This window comes from Homalodisca vitripennis, chromosome 1, assembly GCF_021130785.1.
Source record: "Homalodisca vitripennis isolate AUS2020 chromosome 1, UT_GWSS_2.1, whole genome shotgun sequence".
Taxonomy (NCBI): Eukaryota; Metazoa; Arthropoda; class Insecta; order Hemiptera; family Cicadellidae; genus Homalodisca; species Homalodisca vitripennis.
The window spans coordinates 88,414,373-88,434,285 of record NC_060207.1 but is presented as its reverse complement, the minus strand read 5'-3'; the positions used below and the strand labels follow the sequence as shown (position 1 = coordinate 88,434,285).

General features: G+C 30.4%; 1 protein-coding gene across 1 annotated transcript in view; it reads right to left on the bottom strand.

Annotated features, from left to right (window-relative positions):
• Positions 1-17,064, bottom strand: part of LOC124369009 (autophagy-related protein 13 homolog) — a 62,443-nt gene extending 45,379 nt beyond the window's left edge. The window contains exons 1-2 of the mRNA XM_046826680.1: positions 17,061-17,064; positions 4,968-5,002 (exon numbers count right to left, since the gene is read on the bottom strand). Of these exons, the coding sequence (XP_046682636.1) occupies positions 4,968-5,002; positions 17,061-17,064 (39 nt within the window). The remainder of the gene's footprint in view (positions 1-4,967; positions 5,003-17,060) is intronic.
• Between the last annotated feature and the right edge of the window lie 2,849 nt (positions 17,065-19,913).

Sequence of the window (19,913 nt, the reverse complement as noted above, 5' to 3'; positions counted from 1 at the left end):
GAGCTCTGATGTAAGTCACTATAAAATCCCAGCTGACAACTGACAAAAACATTTCTGCACATGATGGACTGAAGTGACTTTTAATATAACAACTCCTGTACTAGAATTCATGTTGCAGGTTTCTGGTGAGTGACCTATAATTTAATGACAGATTTATCACATTCCAAATCTTAACCTCAAATTTTATGTTGGAGTGATAAATTTGTATGTGCTACTTTATTTAGAAATGTATAAGATATTAGAACTAAATACTTATTAAAACTTAAATTTATTGATTATATGTTGGTTTCTGTGTAATCTCCTCTACGTAACATGATCACCATAATAAGTCTGTTTTTAAAGTATAAAGGTTTACTCCAATTCCTTAAAGCACAATATTTGAATATTGGAAAGTTATCTTAAATGCTTTATGTACCACCTGTGTAACAAAGAATTTTACCTTTGCAATCGATCCAAATATTTTTCACTGCTTTAGAAATAATCAAAATTTAAAATGAATGTTATACACCTCTCCTCCACTGGATACGCTCATTTTTCAATTTAGTAATTAAAATAAGAAAAGCTAATATAAGCTCCACCTTCAACATGTTTTACAATTGTTTCTAAACTCTGTTAAAGGATTATTAATACTTTCAGTGCCAAGCACTTACTTTTTTCAAGATTAAATTTTTCAAGTCTTTTTTAAAATTTTTGTTTATTGCAAAATGCCACTCTGGTTTAAAATGTTATGTGTATAAGAAGTTGAAGTAATTTAAGTAAGACAATAATAGGAAAATGTATATTTGATACACTGACCACACCAATAACACAAACATAAAGCAGTCCTTTTCCTGTCACGTTCCCAAGTTCTTAAAATAAACAGCAAGCAGGAATGCTGAGAATCGGTCAAGGTCAACCGGAGCCACGGTGAAGGCCATCAACTAACTAGCCACCAGCATTGCGGTTCACAAACAGAGCAAGGCAACTGGCGTCATGGCTCTACAATTAGAGGCTAGGGCTTATCACTGTAATTAGGAATAATTCACTACCAGGAGAAAACTTTCCTGTACCTATTCCATTACATTCCACGTTTCTTGATTTTTTGTTGTAAAAATAATGTCTATGTTGAGTAAGTTAGTTACATTCTTTGAAAACAGATTCGACTTACAGAAATGTCACCATTTTGAATAAGAGATATTTTGTAATTCACAAATATAATTCTTCATTGGATGAAGAATAACATACATGGATTATAATATATTTAGAAATACAAAATAAAAATAATTACTGTTTGAGTTTAAATCAGTATAAAAGGGATTTTTATGTTAATTCTCACATGTACAGATGTTATGTTCTTTGGACTAGCTAAATATTTACTTTAGTGCAAAAGGCCTTACACAATAACAAAGTATAAAATATTAGTTGCTGTGGACTTGAGTATCGTGGAAGCATAAAAACAATAGAAGCTCCAGCTACAACATTTATGTAACTGATATTGTCTTAGGTAATAGAACACAAATATCTATTCTTAACAAGGAACTGGATGATGGAGGAATAGAAGGTCATAGAGAAGGTAACAAGGCAGCGATTCATTGGAGGAACAAGACGTTGGTTATGATACCCTCTACAAAACAAAAGTTAGATCAAAACTCACATGGTAGAGCTTCCTATCAAGTTTAGAAGAACCAGAATCTACTATTACAAAACCAGAAGCTATTGCACACTATGCAAAAGAACAAGGGTGTGGGGTAGACCACAGTGACCATTTTATTTCCATAAGCATTGGGGAAAAAGTAGTTCGTAGTGCTAGGACATTAAATAATAGCAATTTAAGTCATATGTGATTCCTGAGGAAAGTTGAAAGGCCTTCAGAAAACTTTCACTCTAAGTGTGTTAGTGAGTTTGAGGTTCTTAATATTATGAGATCCTTTAAGTCTTCCTGGAGTGAGGATGTGTTTGGTTTTAGTAACAGAGTGATTAAACACAATGCTAATTGTATTGTTAGGCCCTTAACATTTTTAATTAATCTTTCTTTTCGTTGTTCTACTTTCCCAAACTGCTTAAAAAATTCCAAGAGTATACCACTTTTTAAAAAAGGTAATAGATCTAATATAGATAATTATCGAACAATAACTAAACTATACAAGTTTCAATGTTTTCCAAAATAATGAAGACGTGTTTTAAAAACCAAGTTTTTAAATTTTTGGATAAACATAATATTTTAAGTAATAGTCAGTATGGATTCTGCCCTGGTCAATCCACGATAGAAGCTTTGAATGAAGTTGTAACTAGTATTTTAAGTAGTTTTAAGAAATATGAGTATGCTAATATGACTCTTGTGGACCTAAGAAAGGCCTTTGATAGTATTTCCCATCACACTCTTCTCAGAAAGCTGAAATTTTACGGTATTATCGATGAATCATTGCACTTTTTTTAAATTTGTCTTGGTTGCTGGTACAGAGTCCACATTTCGAGAGGTCCTTGCAGGGATTTCACAGGGATCTGTTCTGGGTCCACTTTTTAAATTATATATATATTAACCCTAGAACTGGCGGTCATTTCATCCTGTAGTGTCGGGCTGTTTTGGAGCTTCGTGCAAGGTTTTTTTTAAAAAAATTATTAAAAATATAAAATAAAAGCAATATAAATAAGAGTATATATTTTTGTGTTCAGAATTAAACGTAGAATTGCACTATATTGTAAAATTAACCATCAAAAATTTTCTAATAAACACTTTTTTTAATCAAATATAAAATTTACGAAAAATATTTCTTAAATTTGGGGGGGACCATACCTAGCAAATGAAATGAAGTTATAGTGAGAAATATTTATAAGTGAGATAGCCATTCTGTGTCAAATTTTATCTAGTTTCAGAAAAACATAAACATTATACACATTTATGAAAGCATCATAAAGCTATAGAACAAAAAGCAGCGATGCGTATAAATTCTGAAAATCGGGTGTACACGTAAGACTTTGGTAAAACAAGTTTTGCTAATACATTTATCTATGAATACATGTTATTTTGCATATTTTTATTACTTAGAATAAAATAGAATATACAGTAGTAATGAAATAATTACCATAAATTATTTTTTGAAAAGTAAAAAAAGTTAAATTTTGCCATTATTTACAAATTTTGCAAAAAAATTTTCATTCAGCAAAATATAAAATAGTTTCTAAAGCTTGTACTATATCAAAATTTATAAATTTATGGTTTATAAGTAATAGGAAATATTATGTAGTTAGAAAACTATAAATATAACTAAAGATATTGAAAAAATATAGAATAACCCAAACAGTTATTATATATAACCAAAGAAATTACAGGAAATATATATTTTATTGTGAAAACTATCTTACCAAAAATAAATCAGAGCTAAAAGAGTGCTATAAATAACGTTTAGTAAGTGAAAAACAATAACAAACTATGTGAAATGAATTTTAGCCAAGTCATTTTGCCATAGCCTACACAAAGCCGGTAATTTCTCAAACATATTTCAGTAAATAGAAATTGATTTATTCTAAAATATATATGTTTACACTACTATGACATCAAACAACACACTACACATTAAATACGACACTAAAACACGCGTAAAACTATTAAAACTTACAAATATCCACAGCTCGGCACGAAAGTGATACAGAACGGCAGCGGCAATATGGCGGGTCACAACAAACGGCGACGCGTTTTCTTTTACGTTCAAAATAACAAGCTTGCTACGTCATAACCATAATACAAAGAGGAATAAAACTCATCTGTTCCTTAGCATTTTTCTTCCCGAATCCAATGGTGCATGAATTATATCGATACGTTACCGGAGTATATTATAAAAAGTAATTATACGAGGGAATGTTTGATCGACAAAATTTTGACGGTTAACACCACAAAAGCGGCATTAACCGACATAATTATGTCGATTAACAGTTCTAGGGTTAACAATCTGCCTTTCAATGTTCCATGTAAGACCACTATTTATGCCGATGACACTTCATTTATAGTTACTGGTGAATTACTTAATGAGGTAAAAACACATAGTGATGAGGTAATGGAGGTTGCTTATTCTTGGATTAATTGTAACAATCTACAAGTCAATACTGATAAAACAGAATCAATTTGCTTCACATTGAAAAAGTTGAACGTATTGGAAAATTGTTCTCAACCAGTTAAGTTGCTTGGAGTGGTTTTTGACCAGAAGCTTTCTTGTGAGGCTCACACCAACACATTAATTTCTGCCTAGAAATGGTTTTCTACTTAGAAAATTAAAATATGTGTAATAATATAAACATTCTAAAACAAAATACAATAGCCTAGATATCACACAGGCAATTAGCGGCTCATCAACAGGTAACTAGTGCAATTGGATTAGTCCATGTAGGACTTTAAAATTATTTTGAGCAGAATAAAAAACTTTTCCTTTCACATAGGTTTGAAAAAGAGTCAAGAAAAAATAGAAAAATTGTTTTTGAAAATTAAGTGTCCTTTTTATTATACAGACTCCCCCTCCTTAGTGAAACCCTTCTAGACACTGAGTTACACCCAAAAACATGCTCCTCAGTCAACTCCCAGTTAAGTTTCTCAACAATTCATAACCATATGATTAACAATTAAAACGAACTATTAAGAAGCGTACTCCAAACAAATAACTCTAACAATAAATATGAAACAAGGTCACGAATTTTGTAATAATTCTCATGGACACACGTCACACAAGACCACTTTTGATAAGCTAACAAAAATATTCAATGATTAAGACACAAGAAACTCAAAAACATCTCAGTGATTGCTACTAGTGATATTGTGTTTATTGCTTTAGGTTAATCTGAAATGAAGTTTTGATGGAATTTTATGATTGACAGGTTATAAAAAGAAACACTCTCTTTTGATCATTCTCACTACCTAAAATATAATAAACTAAATCTAAAAATTGAATTTTGAATCATCTGTAAAAACCACTTGACGTCAACACCACACCAGTACCCACCTCCGATTCCTGTGTTTGTCCCAGCAAGTTTGGCCCTCAGGGTCTACACTACTAGACTCCTTCGGAGTCCTGTAGGCAGCACATGAGCCCTGAAGGCCCTTGTACACGCTCCCTCCCTCAGATCTACAATCATAAACTCGTTTTGAAGATTTGAAGCATACTGTTTCAGCAGTAATGGGTTAGTTTAAACAATTAGTATCATCTTTCATCACTAGTCATTTATCAAGTCAATATTACCCACTATATTGAAGCATTCACCACTATGGATGTGATACCTTAAAAATATTTAATACATTTACTGATTGTCATCTAAAGGAAAAAAAAACCATTATTATCTGTAATCACATTTCCACAAGCTACTTTGTTGATCACATTATTAGACATGTAAGTGCTATATTTCTCATTTTTGTATATTTTATAAAAGTTGAGAAAATAATACCTACTAATAATAGTCAATTTAGCTTTTGCCCAAGGGTTTAAAATGTTTACTAAGATTACTCTGTGTTGTAGGGAAAAAATAAAATTCTCATTCACATAAGTCTACATGCCTGTTGAACCAATGGATTGAGTGTGATTTTAATTAATTCCATACAAAGCAAATTACTATTCAAATTGAATTATACCTTTTTATTAATACCCTTTATAACAGGTATTAATAACAGTTAATACCTTTATATCAACACCTAAAATTAAAATTTAAAATGTGCTATATAGAGTTTAGTACTAGAAACTAAAATAGAAGTATATTTTATGAAAATATGTGTCAGCCACGAATACAAACAATGCACCTATCCAAATAATACAGATTACTTCAAAAGCTGCAATATTATACATTACGGTACATAAATCAAATTATTTGTATTTTATGTTACACAATAACATACTTATATTTTATTGATAATTTTATTTATGTTGGTTAGTGCTTTGTTATTCGTCCAACTCGCAATTAAAAATTCTACAATAATTTTCTTGATGTCTGATAATTTTTGTTGGTTTCAGAATATCAATATGCACTTTTGAGGTCCATTGAAAAAAAACCGATTTTAACAAATTTGGTATTGTTAGTTTATGGGTGGGGGGGGGGGGGGGTGGGGGGGGGGGGGGGTGGGGGGGGGGGGGGGTGGGGGGGGGGGGGGGTGGGGGGGGGGGGGGGTGGGGGGGGGGGGGGGATAATTGGCTTACAAACTTCGTGTTGCTTGCAAATTTCTAAATGATCTGTTAAATCTCCAGATTTGTAGAAATGGCTTTAAACATCTCCTACATAGAAATTTCCTTTCTTTATGCTTGGATAACTGTGAACTCACTAATCTATTTAGATCGGTTATTAAAACATAATGAGATTTATCTTCTTGTTTTACATACAATAAATCAACTTCTAACTCGGCGTCATACATTTCTGAAATTTGCAACGGAACAATGTTAAATTTCTCATCATAACTGTAGATATTTATTGACATTTTCGGATACTTGTACTTAGAATTGTAACTTCGTTTTTCAAATGATTGTATATCTTTTAAGGACATTGGATACTCGAAACCTGAAAATATCTCGTCATTTACAAATTGTTCGTATTGTTTTGCTCTATCAGCATTCTTTTCAGGTTTTTCAATAACACATCGGATAGAATAAATAAAGCAATAATCATCTTTATTTTTTATATTTATACAAGCTTTTTTATCTTTGATTTTCTTTGGTAAATCGATATATGATCCTGCGTTCATAAATTCGTGTTTGTTAAGGCTCAAAACTAGTTTGTTTACAGCGTTTTAATGTCCATCCAGAACCTCGATTTGGATGATTCGTTTGTTCTCGATGTGTTAATTTATTAAATTGCTTAGTAATAAAGTCGTTTATGTCAAAGATCTCGTCTGCTTTTATAGTAAAGTACATTGGACACGTTTGTGTTTCACCGTTCACTAAAGTTCTTTCGTATTCGCATTCCAAAGAGAGATATCCTTTACTGTTTTTCACAGTTTCTTGAAATTTTTCTATTAAAACTCTTAATCTCTGGCCGCAAAATAGAAAGATATTTGTAAAGTGGCATGAAATTATCGTTTAAATTCGTTAAAATGTATTGCTTGAAAAGACCGTGTATTGAGGATAAAACTTCTACATCAATGATATTTTCAGGTTTCTCATTAAGAGTTTTGTCAATTTCTTCGATCATTTCAGACTTAGTTTTATCGTTTGTTTCAATGGACAATTTCTCAGCGATTGATTGAATTTTTTCATCTTTAAATAGATTGAGATCTTTTTTAATTTCCTTAAAATTTTTCTTTAGTTCACGCAATTTTTCTATATTGTACATCTTTTCATGATCGACAATTTGATTTTCTTTAGCCCAATTCCTCAAATAATTTAGTTCTTTCTCATAAAGTTCTTTGTTTTTTAGATGATTTTTCGAATTGTAATGTCGAGTAAAGTGATGTTCGAAAATGTCTTTTTTGCAGTATGGGCACTCTATCTTTTTCCGCTCCATATTTAAAGAGCAAAAATTTTAACTAGCGATTTTTACTATATTGGTTTGCAGGAGGTAATTTAAATTCTATAATACTATTTTTTCAATATTTTTAGAATTTGAAAAAGTAATGATTTTTACTTGAATTTGACAGAAATCAGCACAATTTCTGGTGAAACAGTGATGGATTCTTCTATTTATTATAGAAAAATCTGTAAACTAAGACTTAAAAATTATTGAAAAAATAGTATAATTATAGGACAAAATAGTACTATATTGGTTTGTAGGAGGTAATTTAAATTCTATAATACTATTTTTTCAATATTTTTTTCTTTAACTTTTCCAAGATTTTTCATTAAGATTTTAATATATTTACAACAGAATTTTCGAGAAATATCGTTCACATTATCAACTTTAAAGCTAAAAATTCGCAATAATTAGAGAAATTCAGTAGATTTTCAGGATTTTTCAAAAAAACTCTAGTATATGCACCTTAAGAGCTGTGGTTTTGACCCTAAAAACACGTTTTTTAGGGTCAAAACCCCGGTTTTTTGTGTATTTTGGAAGTATAGTTTTGATTTTTCACCTTAAAAGTGTAGAAGTATTAATTTTTTTCTATGTAAATGGCGCTGTTACAAGAGTTGAATAAGGTTGGTGATTTAAAGTTCAAAGAATACAAGAGATTAATAGAATTAGAAGAAAATAAGAAATACAAAATTGTGAATCTGGAGAAAATAAAAGATAAATTCGGGTTTACAATAATTGCCGAGTTGGAAGATTGTAAAGTACACTTGCCAAACAGATTTTTGACTGTTTTGGATGAAAACAAGATTAAAGAATTGAACAAAAATGAAAAATTACACTTGGTTGTTACTGGAAAGAAGACTATTAAAGATAAAGACTGTGTTACAATTAACTTCGTGGAATAAAGATTTCGAAGATTTCTGGATTTTTTCATTAAAACAGCTTAGAAATTAGAAGCCTACAATGAAACAGTAAAACAGCTAAAGATTCGGTTAATTTTTCATTCGTGAGTTACAGATTAGTTTTATTGTCCTTTAAACAGTATTTTACGTTGATTTTCTGACTGTCCCAAAAGTGAGCTAGAACCCTTACATTCATATCTACTTATATATATATATATATATATATATATATATATATATATATATATATATATATATATATATATATATTTGAGCAATATTTATAGATTAATGCATGATTTGCCTTCTGGAATTATATTTGACTGAATATAGAAGGTTACATACCTTTCTGTTGTCAATCCAACTTTTTTATTTCGATAATTACTAGTTGTGAGAATACTATCCTATTGTCAAATCGTAAAAACTGAACACGTAGCCAAAATATATAAAATTACACAAATCGCAAATAAGTAAACAAACTCACAAAAGGCCTTCTCAACAACTAATTTCAATCCATGACCGGCTGTATCTAAAAATTAAATTACACCTCAATTTATTTTGTATGGAGTGTTTTCGTGTGCATGTTTTATTATTGTTTGGTGTTATGTGTAATTTTATTTATTTTGACTACATATTTATATTTTAATGATTTAATGATGTGATTTGACAATAAGACAGCGCTTCTGAAACTAGTAATCATATAAATAAAAAAAGATAGATTGACAACGGAAACGTATCTAACCTTTTTTTTCATATTTAGATTGAGAATTAATGATATAACAAGACAATTAAATATAAATTAAGGCACGAAAAACTGACTGAACTATGGTATGGTAATTTAATGATACAAATAAAATTTGGGCTAGGAAGAGGAAGAGTAAATATTGGTGAAGAGATTTATGCCATATTATGAGAGTGTAAATATGTAGATTCACAGAATGAATGCTTGCCACAAGTTCTAATGGGCAGACGGCTGGTCTCCTCCAAGATAGATTTCGATAATAGGCACAGGGAATTGAGCATTATTTATAGATATTTCGACTGATGGCCTGGGCAATCTGTAAATACACTCGAACTTGTGAACATTTATACTGTCTATGGCAGCATTGGGCTTCAGAAGACCTCAGAATTTAAGCTGTAAACTCATGTAACTGTGTACATATTCTGTTCTGTCATTAGGCTCTGTTGGTGATGTCGAAAGTGATGAAGGAGTGTTGGTACCACAATGCGGCTGCTCGTCTTACTGCACTCAGAATAAAGAAGACTCTGGCCAACCTTGGAGCTTCAGAAGACCTCAAAATGTGAGCTGTAAACTCATGTAACTGTGTACATATTCGTTGTATGAAACAGCTGCTAGAACCGCTGATATTCTCGTTTTGGGCTTTTCGCTACAGCTCTATTTTACAGTGAGTAAGACTTTGAACAAATGTTCGAAGTGAACTACTTTCCGCCAGTTGATTATAGTAATTATAATCAGCTTTTTGTTATGTATATGTCGCTAACTTTTATAAAAGTACGGTATCGTTAATATTAGTCTTAAGTATTTACTACATCACATTATTGATATTTAAACCGTTATCTGTTATTTTTAGATTTTATTCTAAACATTTGGAACTAAAAGTATTTTGTTGCTGTTGTAGTTGACTTTGCAGAAGTATAAACTGCCAAGAGTGACAATTTATTTTTATAACTTTACTGTAAAGCAATGTGAATGTAGAATTGTAATAATCTATACTCCCATTTTATACGTAGTTCAGTTTTGCTGAGATGTTTTAAATTATAGTGTTATTGTATTTGTCAAATGTTTTTCTCTTTTTTTGACAGTTTATTAAGTCCATAATTGTCTAAAAATTTTATTATTGTTAATAATCGTTGATTGGTAGTTTGTCTAAGGGTTTTTATTTAGGTAAGTAGATTTAAATTTATATAAATATAATTCTTCAGTGTTTCTTTATTGTCAAATGAATGAGTACCTCACTATTTATAAGTATTTTTCATATAGTTAATTTTGTTCTTATTGTCTTGAATCAATCCAAAACAAGTTAATAATAACTTATTTTAAAATGTAACCTTTACAATTTGTGCCACATTTTTGTTTAACACTTAAGATTTACAATAGTTGACTGAGTTGCAGGAAAGATTATAGAGATCATGCCTACTATAAGCAATTCATAATGTCGTTCTCATTTACATGACTCTAATATTGTTACTTTACCTGTGTTACATGACTACAATTTTCAGTCAGATAAGTAGTAATATATAAAGGAAATAATTACTGTATATCAATGCACGTGTTTTATGTTGAGCGTTTGAAAGTTTAGGTAGGGCAAATCTCAGTCTTCAATATATAAAACTTGTGATAATAATAAGATTATGAGGTGATAGAAGAAACTGAATGTGCAGGTGGTGTAGGGGGTTATTTAATTATTTACTTAAAACTTCATGTTGAAAAGGAACATTAAAACCAGTTTTGCAATCATGGATATCTTACCTATTGGTAGATTATTATTTTATGATTGGTTTGTCACTTCTAATGGCAACATTTCAGACACATGTAAACAGGTAAAAGTACCAGAACCTTGGTGTATCCCTACATTAGTTTATTTACTCATCCCATGGCCTACTGCAATCTTTAAAATCGAAACTAATCCAATTTTGATCTGTGAATATTGTCCAGAGCTAAGCAACTAGCTACAAATCATTTTATTATACTAAAATATTTTTAAATTACCTTAGTCACTTGTTACTATAATAAAGGATTGAATTTTAAACACATTTATTGCTTTTATTACATTTAAAATTAAATATCTAAATAACTTTTACATTAGTGAGTTCACAGCTTAAATGTTAGTAGTAAATTTCAAGGTGTTTTGAAGTAGGCCTCTATTCATCTTTTTTAGTAAATAAGAAAAATTAAATGTCAATAGTTGAACTGGCTTAACCGTTATTTCACTATTCTATTCAATATACTTTTTGTACCTGCTCAAAATTAACAGTTTGGGTGATTCAGAATTATTTCTTCAGCAAGCATAAAATGTTTTTAAAATTTATTCTAGAGAATATTATTTTACTTTAAGAAATTAACATCTTGGTTGTTACCATCAGTGAGATTGTGCCTTATATCGTTACAGATAAAAATCAGTATAAAATTATGAATGTAAAAATAATATATGCTGCCCATTACAGGAAATTAAAAATTATGATAGGTTTTAAATGTTATATAGATAAACTTAAAAGCCTATCGCATTCTTGGAAAAAATTCAGTATTGTAGCAATTAAGGTGAAGTAGATTATCTCTACTAAATCTTCATTTTTTGTTGTAGCCGAACATTTTTTAAATATCAGATCATTTTAGGAGACATCCATATTTTCAATGCATTGTTATAAACAGATATTTATTATGAACCACCATTTTTTAATAATAATTTCCTTTATATAACTAATATGTAGATTATTGTTGAGTGTGAAACTTTACATAAAAATTAAATGTAAATATGTTTTGCAGGTTTTTATTGCAAAACACATTGAAAACACATTGAAAAACTTTTGAGGAAAAAAATCTTAATAATGTTATTGTTATGGACAAAACTAAATTAGCCTAAAATTTTATTAATAGATCCAGATAACGTTTCGTCTACAAAAATTTATATTTGCTGAAAAAACTGAAGTGAAAGGCTAAATTTGTTACTTTTTTACATTTATTTATTTTAAAGAATTCACAAAAGTTCGACATAAAAAACTATTGGGTATATTATAAGTGTCCGCATAAACATCTTCTGTGTAGAGACTTGGTAAATAGCAATACAACTTACATGTGTTGAACCAAAAGTTTCAGTAATTGTTATGGTAAATAGCAATACAACTTACATGTGGTGAACCAAAAGTTTCAGTAATTGTTATGTAGTTATTCAATACAAAAAACACAACCTTTAATAAATTGCACTAATTTTACAGATATTTCATTATCAAATCATCACTAATAACTGAAAACCCTGATTTTTATAACTTAATGAATTATTTTGACTAATGATCAGGTTAATGCCACTTAATAACAGCAGCTGGTGACCAGACTATTGTCATTTCCAAAAAAATTGTATTGATGATATATAAACAGTTACCAATGAAAAAAAACTTGTATCATATAACCTTAACTAATACAACATGATATCAACTGAATAATCACGGTGTAGCTTTTTTGTTGACTAATAACAACACAGTTGCTACTAGTACAATTATTGTTTAACCCTTTTAGTGCCAGAGACAAAATCAAATCCATGTTGAAAAGTGTCAAGTTATTTTTTGTGGGATTATGCGAAAAGTGCCAGAGGGTTTTGGATGAAAACGCAAGTTTTTAGAAAAAAAAAAATTACCTACAATTTATTTTTGATCATAAGCTCCTTTTTAAAGATAAATGAACTATGTATCAGAAACTATTCAACATTTACATATTTATATAGTTCAAAAAAATTAAAACATCACTTTAAACACCAACATTTCCACGGAAACAAAATAAAAATCAAGTTTGAGGTAAAATAACTGTTATAAAAAAATTTTATTTTGAAATTTCAATACTTCCATCACAAAAAAATTTAAAAACAACCCAAAATCATGTGTAATAACCTAATATTGTACCATAAACAAAATTTTTATAAATAGTTACTAGAGATTAGTTTTTACTAAAACGCAAGGTTTCAGAAAAAATTCACTTAAAACTAATTTTAGATCATTAAAAGCTCCTTTTCAATTCATTTGAACGGTAAATGAATTGTCCATCAGATAACATATAACTATAAGATGTTTATATAATAAAAAAATTATAAATCACTTTAGACAGTGACTTTTCTATGGAAACAAAATAAAAATCCAGTTTAAGGTAAAATAAGTAATATAAGAAAACTTTAATATTTTAATATTAATACTTTTAGGATAAAGAGCATATAAAAACATCCTAAAACCATGTGTAATAACCCAATATTGTTCAATAAACAAAATTATTCACATTATTCAAGAGCTAGAGGTTTGTTTTTTTTAATAAGCGGTGGGTTTTGGAAAATATTCAGTTAAAGTTTATTTTTCACCATAAAAAGCTTTTTTAAATTTTTTTTAAACTTCAATACTTTAATGATAAAAACCATTTAAAACCATGCAAAATCATGTGTAATATAACAATAATTACTAAAACGAAACTCAAAACATAAACATAACCTTATTCAGGCAATTTTTAAACAAACTCTACAACACTGTCTTCATGGACACTCTAAAGTGACTGTCATCACTGTTTTTATTAATTTTAATATTTAATATTACTTAGAAACATTTTAAATTAATAAAAATGCACAATTATACAACCTAAAAAACGCTCTCCGCTACTTGTCTTAACACTGAGATCGTGATCCAACTGAGAAAGTGTATTTTAGTTAGTTTACGTCACCTAACAGCATTAAAAAGTAGAAATAATAATTTAAAAGGTTAGTTTATGGAGGTACTATAAATGAAATAGATAGAATAAATGAAAGTAAATCGTTTTGTTCTGTGACTCCGGCACTTTTGCTTAGGAACATCTCAAGCGTCTTTTTACATCGTCTCGTAGCAAGACCCTTGGCACTCAAAGGGTTAACATCTTAATATTTTAAATTTTTTTGGAAAGTTTTGCACTGGATCGGAAGGTCTGTTTTAGGGGTATTGAATAATTATATACTGACTAATTTTGGTAAGTGTGTAACCCTTTTCCCTTTTCAACCGGAACTGTACCATTTTTCTTTAGGTTATTCTCAGTTAATTATTTATTAGCGTGAATTCAAACTCAAATCTCGCTAACCACCCGGCTACAGTAAACTAGGTGAGGTCACATAGTGAGAAGTACAGGTTAAAGCTGAAATGTTGACCTCACAATTCTGTCATGTTTACCAATTCATAGAGCTGACCCCGTCATCATGATGGTCAAAAAATCACCTATATTTACTTATTATATTTCCTGAATATCTGGAAATCTTACTTTTTATTTATATTTTGTTTGTTTGTGAATTATATGTACATTTAATTGTTGATGATTTTTATATGGATGTTAGGGCCAAAGTAGGCATTGAAAAGCTTTATAGCAGTGAATATAAAGAAATAATTTATGAATTTAGAGAGAGAGAGAAGTGATATCAAGCAGGATAACCTAAGTAGCAGCTGTAACCTATGTTTTGAGTTAATAAAACATATTGAGAAGAGGGTCAGATGAGTAATAATTTTTACAAATACCATGTCTAGTAGTTAACATGACATAAAAGGATAATAGGATTTTGAAAATTTGCCATTGTTGTATGTTACAAAAATAGAACATTGTCTCGAGAACTGGAATGTAAATAAGGTTACACATATACAAGAATAATAACAAATCAGAGTCAAACTTGACAATAGAAAAATTTGTTAAATAAAAAAAAGCTTAAAAGTCCAGGTACAGTCATGAGAAGCACAAACCGTATCACACAACATGTCCCATAGAAAATAAGTGGAGACACAAAATGGACTCTTGTGTCGTGTCACTCAAACAACAAAAAGTAGGATGATGATGGTTGGGTGGAGGGGGCAGATGACTTTGGTCTTGCTTATTTATTTGTAATGTCAAAATTATATTGGTAACCAACCAAAGTGACTTGACTTTAATAGAAGTTTTACCTAGTGGCTGATCCTCTATTTTTATTTTTGTAGTAGTGTTTGTTTGAAAAAACTTTTCACAATGTACAACATTGGCTTGATCCCACTTCATGTAATAATTTTCAGACCAAAAATTCGAAGCAATTTTAGACCATACTAGCTCTTTTCTTTTACTTTCTTTATGTTTCTTAAGTCTCACATTTACCAATTCATCAAGAGCCTCCATTCATACCATTCACTGTTCTAAGGATGGTATGATTGCATCGCAGTAGAACATATGTAAAAACATTACACCACATAAGCTGGGCATGATTCAAAGTGCAGTCCAAAATCTTTTGATTTTGTTGATTTATTGGCTGAGCATTAGATCCGTCTGTAACTTGAAGGGCTGGACAAATTTAATTTTTGCCTGTCTCCACATTGAGAAGAAAATACAATAGATGTAGTCAAACTCCTCTCTTGTACTTCAAGTATTACTAACCACTTTGCATAACTACGGACTGAGGCAATTTTTTGACACCTCAATAGTTAAAATAAGTAATGGTGGAGTTGGGTTTACAAAAATCGTCTTAGCGTACTATAGAAATAGATTCTTGTATTTAGATTAAATTTAAATTAATACTTTGATTTAATCTTCATTGAATTATTTCTGTAAAATAGTTTGAAATGTGATTTGAATGATGGCCTTGACAAGAACAATCTGAACCTAACATATAATTTGTATAAGTTTTCTAAGGTTGGTGGTGAGGCTTGTTTTTGTACTTAAACTAATTTTTGTATGTTGCTGTAGCAATATGTATAACAATATATTTTTGCCATTAAAGTGTTAAGTTTTTACTATATTTTGCTGCTGTAGCAAGTAAAAATGAGGCTCTAAAAGGAAATGGCCTATCTTGATAACGATGTTTGGGCTTTCTTGATGTACAAGCAGCAAAATGTTTAGAGGTATCCTGAATAGATATGTACAAATAGTGTTTCTCTGTAATATTCTACTGTAGGCTATGTATGTTTTTACTGACAGCTCTGCCCGGCCTGTACCAATACCCTGCTCAACGAAGCGTACCGTGGCTACAGTAATAGATTTAATGACGCAATCTTATGTATATAAGGTGCACATATTCCAGTTAATTTTTACTTAGGCATAACATTAGTAATTTATAAAGCAAGCATAGTTGGTAACACAGGATTGTGAACACTGCTTTTGATATGCATGTAGTCTTCCTGTTTATTTGATTTTAAAGGGTGAGATTAATTATCTTATAACCATTGTTATGTATTTTAAATCAACAAGACTTATTGGATTTGGATTCAGTTACTTTAGGGCTGCAATAGAGCCTCAACCAGTTTAAACCAATGAAACTAAAAACAAATATTAAACAAAATCAATTTGGTTTAGTTAGATTTCATACAAATCTGTCCAGTGCACAATTACCTGCGCAATAAAATTTTATGAAGACTTTTTTTGTAGATGATGATATATGTGCACTACAATGTTTTAGACACGATCTCTAAGCACTGTAGAGTAACCGACTGATTCAATTGTGCACCTGATGAATCAATGAGAGTATCTCTACACTGTATTTTGTAGTGTAGGTGTCTCTGATGTCAAAATGATGTAAAGAGTTATTTTAAGCTTCTTCATCAATAACTTTCTCTGGATCTCTTCAGACGAACATGACTCCAGCCAGATTCCTGTAGTCTGTTACAAAATAGATTCCAGATTCTGCACTAAGGGGAAGGTGAAATAGAGCTAAGCTCAACATTCACATTGAATCAACCCTTCCCAGCATAGCTACGTTATATGTAGAACATTATAAAGTATTACGGTTCAAAAATTCGTTAAGTTTCATACTTCTTGTAATTAAATATCATCAGCTGTTCAACAGATTTGGTTTCGACTTCAAATTATATATCACAGCTGGTTGTTAAAACTGTACAATAGTTTACAGTAATTAAACAATAGTTGAAGTTTCTCCTGTTTATGTGTGGGTGTGTAGATTAATAAAATGTAACATTCAGAAATAAAATTTGAGAGTTAACCCTTTGATTAATATGTTTGCTTTTTACCCATTGCGGATTACTGACGAGCTGCACTCGTCACGCAGCGGCCGGGTCTAACGGCTCGATGACAAATCAGGTTGCAAAAGCGGTTGTTTTTAAGTTTCCCATCAAATAGTTCTATTAATGTCTGATAGAGTGGGCGATCGTCTTTACTTGTCAACTAAGAGTGTTTAACAACGGTCTATGTTCAGAGTTTTCAAAAGTTTTATAAATATCCTACAGATCGCAGTTGTATGTCGAAGTTGAAAAATCATTCATATGAGTTATATGAATATATACAATATATGAATATATATTGTATTTAATTATTATGTTTTTAAGAATATAGATGGAGATATTTTTATAAACCGGAATCCAGTTCAATGTAGATATGAAGTGAGTATACAATAGCGAGCGATACGATGTTGCACACCATTGCTGTTCATTCGGCCGCAGACCGTAAATTAATTCATGCCCGAGCACTAAAACAATATGATCCGTAATGGGTTAAACCAGACCTGTCTTAAAAATCAGCTGTCTTTTAATATATGGATGATTCTTATCAAAAGCCAGTTCAGAACTTTAGAGTTCTCAATGGAATACTCACTAGAATAGTTTTACTACCTCTTTTACAAAATAATGTACAATATATTGAACGTGTTACAAACTATGCTTGCCAGTTTTGTAACAAACTCCAGTAGGACCATGTTACCTCAAATATGACCTCAGTGTCGGAACCCTTTTCACCTCGTTTTGTATAAGACAGATTACTGCCATAATTCAGGAACATAAACATTTCATTTATATAAGTACAGTTTAGTAGTTCTAATCGGTTTGTGTTATATCTGTGTATTATGTTTATTTAACGAGCTGGTAGCCTCTCGTTAGCCAGAGTTGTTCCTATTATTGTTTGGTGTTGTTTTGTTGATTTGTTTTATTAAATTCTTAATAATTTGTGCTTGTTGATAAAAATAACTTTATAAAATTCTAATGGTTTTGTAAAATAAAGTTTGTAAATATAACAAATATATTACTTATAAAATTTGTTGTTGTGGTCTTATTTAATATTACCATGTTCAACAGCAATATCTTGGAGGTTTTACATTTATATAAGTCTTTCAATTCAATATATCGTTATTCCATAATTATAAAATACATTATAAAATACATTGAATAGGATTATGATTCTTTGTGGAAAGCCCAGAATGGTTTATAATGACTGAAAATTATGTTTATATCCTATTGTCAACCTTGTACCCTAAAACACATTACCATTTTATTGTTCGATGGTTGGATATGAACCTAAGTTTTAGTCATAAGTATAGGAGTTAGAACAATATTTAAAAATTCTCTATAATCTAAATGTGTCATAAACATCAACAGGATTGTAAAGGTCTAGAAGGAGGTCCTTTAAAATTTTCTGCATGTCACAGAATAATTAAACTTTTAGTAGTTCCAGATGAGGTTATAGGTTACCTTTTTTTAATAGAAGGTCAAATTGTTTTCCCTCTGCAGTTTACAGTGAGCAAGATGCTTGTAGTAACCAACCATAACATTTCAGCAGATATGTCTACTGCTTCATGTAGTATTCTTTGTATTAAGTCGTTTAGGTTAGAGGGCTTGGTCTTATAAACTTTGTTTTTTAAATGTCTCCAAAAAAGTAATTCAAATATGATCCAGCAGGCCATTCAACTGGACCTCTACAATCTGGAACCAAACTATTTCCATTTTAATCCATCCATGGTAGATTTCTCCATTCAAATTTCCATCAATAACAAAAGGACGTATAATATCCTACAATGCCTGCCCTCACATTCACCTTTTGGGGATGCTAGGTGTGGGTCTCGATCATCCAGTGAAGGTTTGTATCTACTGTTATGTCGATTGACATTTCCATTTAATGTAAAACTTGCTTCGTCAATAAAAAACTATGTTGTTCACAAAATTCGGGTATGCATCCAATTTTCGCATTATTGTATCGCAGTATGCCAATGTCAATCAAAATTGTCTTCAGATAGTTCATGCAAAAGTTGTACTTTGTAAGGGTGGTATTTGTTACATTTTAATATATTAACCATAGAACTAATGCTTATGTCTTGTAGAGTAGCAACTTTTGTAATTGAAGACTGTGGATCTTTAACGAAAGATTGAAGCACATCAATAGCCATCTCATCACAGGTCATTGTTTTAGGTCTCACTGCGTAGACAATCTTTTACAGATCCAAATTCTTCGAAGCAGTGGACTGTAGTGTAAACTGCATGTTTTGAAATAGGTGGTCTTTTCTGAAATCTATCATTAAATAAATCAGCCACCTGTTGGTAGGATATCTGAAGATTGCCATATCCTCTCATAATCAGTACATTCATTCATTATTTCAACTTCTGATAATACCAATTTGGTTTTGTATTGACTATTTTCTTTACACTGAAAATTTTTAAGTAGAATTAATTACAATAATCAACTATAGGTGTGCACACTCCACAAAAACTGATCGGGAATGACAAGAAATAGGAATTTGCCAAACAACAATGATTAAATGTACTCCTAATAGTGTATTGTTGGCCAAAACCCCAGCTGATAAAGTATATCAACATCCTTAGGAGATGCCTGATAAAGTCAGCTTGACTGATGTTATTTATTTTAAATCTTCTAAACATTTCTTAACTTTATGATCAAAGTCATTGCTGGTCACATCACTCTTATTTTCATGTTTTTTACATTAACTCAAATGGCAGTTTCATTCAAGGTAATTTTTGGTAAAGAACTACATTAAAAATGTTCATAGTCTTCATTTTAGACAGTTTCCGAATGTGGTGTTGTCATTCGCAGTTCAGAAAAATTGTTGTTTGTATGCTATGAGATTTTATTATTTTAACTAA